Source organism: Cupressus sempervirens, chromosome 5 (assembly GCF_028749045.1).
Source record: "Cupressus sempervirens isolate cs-2001-9-10 chromosome 5, ASM2874904v1, whole genome shotgun sequence".
Classification (NCBI taxonomy): Eukaryota; Viridiplantae; Streptophyta; class Pinopsida; order Cupressales; family Cupressaceae; genus Cupressus; species Cupressus sempervirens.
The window spans coordinates 304,576,361-304,583,546 of record NC_143122.1 but is presented as its reverse complement, the minus strand read 5'-3'; the positions used below and the strand labels follow the sequence as shown (position 1 = coordinate 304,583,546).

At 38.7% G+C, this 7,186-nt stretch overlaps 1 protein-coding gene across 4 annotated transcripts in view; it reads left to right on the top strand.

Moving 5' to 3' along the window:
• The first annotated feature begins 2,756 nt into the window (after positions 1-2,756).
• LOC149555789 (homoserine O-acetyltransferase) overlaps positions 2,757-7,186 on the top strand; it is a 41,041-nt gene continuing 36,611 nt past the window's right edge. The window contains exons 1-2 of one of the 4 annotated variants that reach the window (XM_089829947.1): positions 2,757-3,455; positions 5,089-5,179. In XM_089829947.1, coding sequence (XP_089686073.1) covers positions 3,252-3,455; positions 5,089-5,179 — 295 coding nt within the window. In that variant the 5' untranslated portion in view covers positions 2,757-3,251. The remainder of the gene's footprint in view (positions 3,456-5,088; positions 5,180-7,186) is intronic. The other 3 variants (XM_089829949.1, XM_089829948.1, XR_016364558.1) reach the window with 3 other exon arrangements.

Sequence of the window (7,186 nt, the reverse complement as noted above, 5' to 3'; positions counted from 1 at the left end):
GAGTTTTCTAAATACACTTTACAAAATGATTTGTTGTTTAAGGGCAATCAACTATATGGGATCAATGAGGAGAGTTTGATTCAAGAAAAAGCATAATGGGGCACTTAGTGGTCATTTTGGAGTCAATAAGACACGATAATTAGTTACTAGGTTCTTCCTTTGGCCTAAAATGAATAGGGGTATTGGATAATATGTGTTGTGTGGTGTGGTTCATAAGGCACAACACTTGGTGAGGGTTTTGTAAATGGGGTTGCAAGCAGAGTGGGTTTAACCATGGAGGAAACTTTGTAGTTAAGCACTCTCAAGCTAGAGTAGTATTGAGATGGGTGACCTCTAGGGAAGTCTCGGTTCTTCACCTATGTGATCATCACCCAGATCCAATGAGTGCTAAGTGTTCCATTTATTCTCACGAGAGATGGATTCATGTTGAATCCACTACTCATGAAGCATGGGTCAATGAGTTTGACTCAGAAATTACACAGTTAAGCCTTGATAGCAATATCACAATTTGACATGCTGTGGAAACATCTCCTACTTATTAAATAATGATCTCAAGGGACTTTCTAATGGATGGTTCATAAGGCACAACATGTGGTGAAGGTTTGTTTAATCATGGAGGAAACTTTGTAGTTAAGCACGCTCAAGCTAGAGTAGTACTAGGATGGGTGACCTCCTAGGAAGTCTCGATGCTTCACCTCTGTGAGCGTCACCTAGATCCAATGAGTGCTAAGTGCTCCATTTATTCTCATGAGAGACAAATTCATGTTGAATCACTACTCATGAAGCATGGGTCAATGAGTTTGACTCATAAACTACATAGTTAAATTCTAATAGCAATATCACAATTTGACATGCTGTGGAAATATCTCTTACTTATCAATTGATGAGCTTAAGGGGCTTTTTAAGGCACAACACTCTATGAAGGTTTTGCAAATGGGGTTGCAAGCAGAGTGGGCTTAACCATGAAGGACACTTCATAGTTAAGCATGCTCAAGCTGGAGTAGTGTTGGGATGGGTGACCTCTCAAGAAGTCTCGATGCTTCACCTTTGTGAGCATTACCTAGATCCAATAAGTGCCAAGTGTTCCATTTATTCTCACAAGAGTTGGATTCTTGTTGAATCACTGCTCATGAAGCATGGGTCAATGAGTTTGACTTAGAAATTGCACAATTAAATCCTGATAGCAATATCACAATTTGAGATGCTGTGGAAATATCTCCTACTTATCAATTGATGATCTTAAGGGGATTTCTAATGAAAGGCTCATAAGGCACAACACTTGGTGAAGGTTTTGCAAATGGGGTTGCAAGCAGAGTGGGTTTAACCATGGAGGAAATTTCATAGTTAAGCATGCTCAAGTTGGAGTAGTATTTGTTGTAATGTGGAGCCTAATCAGACTCAAAGGTTTACTCGACGTGGTTTTCTCTCCATATTATTTCTATGGGGGTTTGGGGTAAGTGCCCCTAAGATGGGGTCAAGGGGTAGCGCCCTTGGTGCGCTCCCTATCACCAATGCCCCAGGTGTGCTCCTTGTCACAATATAGGGTGTGGTCGAGGGGGCAACGCCCCTGCGAGGGTTTTGGGGGGCAGCACCCCCAAAGCCACAAATGCCCTTATATTATAAAAGGCGTCAATTGCTATCTTTCCCATTGGACGACTTATTCTAGCCCTCATTTTGTAAGCAACGAAAACTTGTATAAAAAGGCTTAGGGTTAGGGAATTCATAAAGTAATGACGACATTGTAGCTTCTTGCAATGATATTGAGTTGTAAAGGATTGCAGATTGTAATCACCGAATAATCATAATATTGGACTTGCTATTGGTGGACATAGCCCGGGGATTGGGTGAACCATGCTAAATCTTGGTGTCTTGTGTTCTCTTCTGTGCGATCTATTATTTTCTGATATTGGTTATATTTGCATGTTACTGTTATTTTTGTTTGAGGTTAATCCTAATAGTATTGAGATGGGTGACCTCCCAGGAAGTCCCGATACGTTGCCTTTGTGAGCATTACCTAGATCCAATGAGTGCTAAGTGTTCCATTTATTCTCATGGGAGATGGATTCATATTGAATCATTACTCATGAAGCACGGGTCAATGAGTTTGACTTAAAAACTACACAGTTAAATCATGATAACAATATCACAATTTGACATGCTATGGAAATATCTTCTACTTATCAGTTGATGAACTTAAGGGGCATTCTAATGAATGGTTCATAAGGCACAACACTTGGTGAAGGTTTTGCAAATGAGGTTGCAAGCAGGGTAGGTTTAACCATGGAAGAAACTTCGTAGTTAAGTGTGCTCAAGCTAGAGTAGTATTGGGATGGGTGACCTCTCGAGAAGTCTCGATGCTTCACCTTTGTGAGCATCACCTAGATCTAATGAGTGCTAAGTGTTCTATTTATTCTCACGAGAGATGAATTCATATTTAAACGCTACCCATGAAGCACGGGTCGATGAGTTTGACTCAAAAACTACACAGTTAAATCCTGATAGCAATATCACAATTTGACATGTTGTCGAAATATCTCTTAGTTATCAATTGATGATCTATGGAAATATCTCCTACTTATCAGTTGATGATCTTAAAGGACTTTCCAGTGAATAGTTCCTAAGGCACAACACTTGGTGAAAGTTTTGTGAATGAGGTTGCAAGCAGAGTGGGTTTAACCGAGAGTGGGTTTAACACAGCAATAGCACTATTTAAGCTCCTCACTTACTTAGGGAGGTTCCTGCCCAAAAATCGACAAATTCTGAAATACTCATTGGGAACTATACGGATTAAGAATGGAGGGCTTCTGAGTCGATTCCCTTATATTTATTTATAAATATACGGTATTTCGGTGTCCATGAATCTGATTATTACTTCCGAGACATAGTCAAATTTCGTCCACAACACTGTGCCGTTCGGCCTGAGGCCTACAAAGTCCAGTGACCGGATTGTTTGCATCTGCCAGACTTTGTTTGGAAACAGTGTCAGTATCTTGAGCTCCGTCGTGTGAGATTGCGTTAACCGGGTCGAAAACCCAACGCGCTCATCGATAAAGTGTTCGCAAACCGTCCGCCTGAAACTCTAGTTTTTTCATTCTTTTAAGTCACCGTTAGCCGACGTCTAACATTGAATCCCGATGGGCAGTCCTATTGGCTAATTATTTATTTATGTTAGGAGCCTGAAGATTTATAAGTACATTGAAGAGCAAAATCGTCGTCTATACTACAGTACTGAAATCTGTCTACTTATAAGCATGGCTTCAATTTTGCCTCAGACCATCCTACAAATTACTTGTTCCTCGTATGGGAGTAAGAGATCATCTTTCTCATCAATTGGGCTTAGGCAGTCGAGTGATTTTTTTACGCTGTCACTAAGAGGAGGTTTACAGAGACAAAGAAAACGTTTTTTCTATCATCCAGAAGCTGGGAATGGCAACGGAAACAATTTGATATCGCCTGTGAGTAACTTCATTACAACTTTCTGTTTTTGGATCATACCCATCTTGCTTTAGGGCCTATGTTTTCCTAATTCACTCCCACTAATCTATATATGCACTCACTTCATTTGGATATTATAAAAATGATCTTCAAAGAGGGGACAACATTGTGCATTGCATCCATGAAGATGCTAAACTCTATCAGCATTATACGGATGCATTTTAGCAATCCAACTGAGTTTGTCAGCGTAAAATATAAAATAATAACTACTAAACAATACCCCTCAGGAAATACAGGTTGGGTGCCAAAGATTGAAATGACATCTTGATTATTTATGCAGGACTCCGATTTTTTTTAAGGACAATGGGACTTAGTTGTGTTTTAGCATTCTGACCTGGAGCAGTTTTATTGATTTGAAATTTCCACTAAATTCTCGGTTGTATTATCTATCTGCTAGGTAAAGCATGAAAAAGGGACATGCTTAGCATAAATATAAGGCTGTATTGGTTTCTTATCGTTAATGGCAATTACCACTCAAACTTAGAGAGAGTTTAAGCAACTTAGTCAATGCACCCAATATAACTCTTTGTCGATTAGGTCAGCTGTCTTTGTTTGTTATTTCATATCTATCTGGGATCGAATAGATACTGATCTTCAACATATGGAGTTACATGTGATCTCGTTTGAGGCATAACCTTGAAACAAGGTTTAAATGGGTATACTGGTAATCCATAAGCAACCACTACTTTGATAAAATCTTAGTATAATGTGTATAATTTTGTCAGATAGACTATTTTCATGCTAAGGTCCTATTTGTACAGTAAATATATGGTGAATTCCAGCACAGACTTTTGATTCAATGAATGGTCACTTGCCGATTATATATCCTATTTAGGGTAGAGATGAAAAGAAACGCAAGATTGGTGTAAGGAACACAATAGACATATTTGAACAGTTCCAAATTGTATCCTCTTAGACTGGGGTTTCCTTTCAATATGGCTGATAGGGTTTCTTCCTTAGCCTTAAGTGTTTAGCTACTGGATGATATACAGTTCTGAATCTCTCTCCTCAAGTCTATTGCTGGTTGCCTGTTGGGAACTGTGGTAACTGGAAGTTGCATCGAGGATGTAAGTTAATTGGCGGGCTGATAAGGTTTCTTCCTTACCTCAAGTGTTTAGCGACTGGATGATATACAGTTTCGAATCTCTCACTTCAAGTCTATTGCTGGTTGTCTGTTGGGAACTGTGTTAACTGGAAGTTACTTTGAGGATATAAGTTACTTGTCAAGGATATTTGTACATTTGGTTGTAAGTTCCAAACATAACAGGTACAAAGCTACCTGGTTTCCGCTCGGAGGTTTCATGTACAAAGTAGGCGTGCTGGCTTGGTGGGGATCTATTAAGTTTATCATTACCTTGACCTATATTTACTTATGCAGCTGCAACAAAGGAGAATTTGACTATTCATTATGATTCCCAAGTTCATACCATTTCCTATTGCCTGTTGCAGGTTAGGATCTTGCAAGTAACATGCATGCTATTTGACTCTTTCTAGACTGATTTTTTGATTTTTGAGCTTGTGATGTTTAGGCATCAAACATGATGCTTATTAAGATATCCTAGTTCAAAGCTCAGATACAAAGTTTTCTGGCAGGGTATGTGCCAAAAGCTAGATACCAGGCCGCTCTTGATGGGCCAAAAAATTCTACCTAATCACAGAAGGGATTGCTGCCACATATTTCCAGGTGCCTTCGTCCTATCTAATTGGTATATTTTTTGTCATAAAAATAGTGTGGTCTAGTAGCATTTGCTAGATTTATTTTCTATAAATCACCCTTGAATCTTATTTTGAATGTACATAACATTAAGAGTGCATATTAAAGAAATGAGATTCAGTATGTACGGAACTCCTCAAGGAAGTTGCAAGTGTTATGAAAGAGATACATATAGTATATATATGTAAACATGTGCTTTTTACAACGTGTAGACAACAAAGTGCCTTTGAGTGATGATATGTAACCCTGAGAAAAGCTTATTGCTGAATAGATGACTTTGATCCAGCTTACAACTGGTGTGGCAACCAAAGTTTTTGGCACATTGAGATTAAATCAATACATCAATAATATTGAGATCTCACATATAATAATGTTCTCATATGATGTCCAATTTGTAACCAAGATTGTATAGAGAAAATCCATAAATAATTTGTTTCATTAGCATACCACTGCATTCAACATACATGTATATTGTAGGGAGAGGGAATAAAGGAGGGAACTCAAGTTACATGGAGAGCATATCTACAGTGGGTCTAATAATATGTCTCATAGGAATGCTTGCAGTTGGTGATCAAGAAGCCCAAGAAATCAGAATCATAGTAGTGTAAATTATGTGTGAACATCTATCTTTCTTTAATCTAGGCTTCCAGGGTAAAGAACAACTAATTAAAATAGTGTCATTTGCAGTAGCAATTAAACTACACAGCTATCTTCAAATGCAAGATAACATTAACAAACTGGTAACATTCATATTCTTTCCCAAATATGGATGACCACTCAAGCATGTGGTGTACCGGTTACTAACCATCATCATACCATATTTGTAATGATTACTACCGTACCTTGACAACATTTCAAATGTCAAAGCAAACATCATATGAGAGGCACTGCACACAAATGTACCACTCATTCAGGAATAGAAACGAGCTCTCTTTTAGAACATTATATAGGCTCCACATATATCAGCTTCTCAAGTAAATGTAAATCTTCTCAGCGGTTATGGACTCTCACTGTAATCTCATGTCCTTCCATTTAAATGTTTACTTTGGTGTCACAATATCAACTTCAAATACCTGATAAGTTTACTCTGGAAATGACACAAAATGTAATGTCTCCTTTTGGGACTGCTCTAGATCTCACCTTTCATTCTTCTGCTAAGATACCGATGCGGCATCCTGGAGGCTGGAGGTGGAAGCGGATACAAATGGGTGCTGGAGGTGGACAGGTGCTCTGTGGGTGCGACCCGGATGCCACCCACAGGCACCTGGATGCGTCCAGATGCGTTTATCCAGATGCTACTCACAGGCACCCGGATGCGTCCAGATGCCTCTGGGTGCCTGTGAGTGGCATCCAGGTGGTACCTGCAGGGCACCTGGGAGCATCCACATGCATCTTTAACTAAAACCCTTCATTCTTATCCTCTGATATAACTAAAGTTCTTCATTCTTCCCCTATGCTCTTCAACAGTATTACTGAATGCATCTTCTAGAGTTGGTCTTATTCATTCTGATTATCTTGATTAGAAGTATTTTCACTTTTTTGCTAGAAGCAGCGTGAGGATATCTTCTTCCTTTTAATTGTACAAAAGAGCTCCTGTATCATTAGATGAAGATTTCTTAAGCGTTCTTTTAATGCATTGTTTGAACGTAGCACTCTTCTTGATGATCAATAATGGTGATCCGTGCTGTTACTCTACTATGTCATTCACTTCCATTGCATTTGCAATTCAAGCCAAGTTAAATGTGTTGAAATGTTTAAGTTTTATCAAGTTTATATCAGAGGAATCCAAACAAAGCGGTAGGATTGTAGATACCTATTTGTGAAGAAGACATGCTGCATTTAATGGAAATGTACACTAGCCTCCTTCCAAACCTGACACTAGTCTACTGTCTTAAATATTATAAGATTAGATGATCAACTGATTACTTATAAGTTATGTTGCTTATATAGCTGCTGCTGTTCACTTGATATCAATTG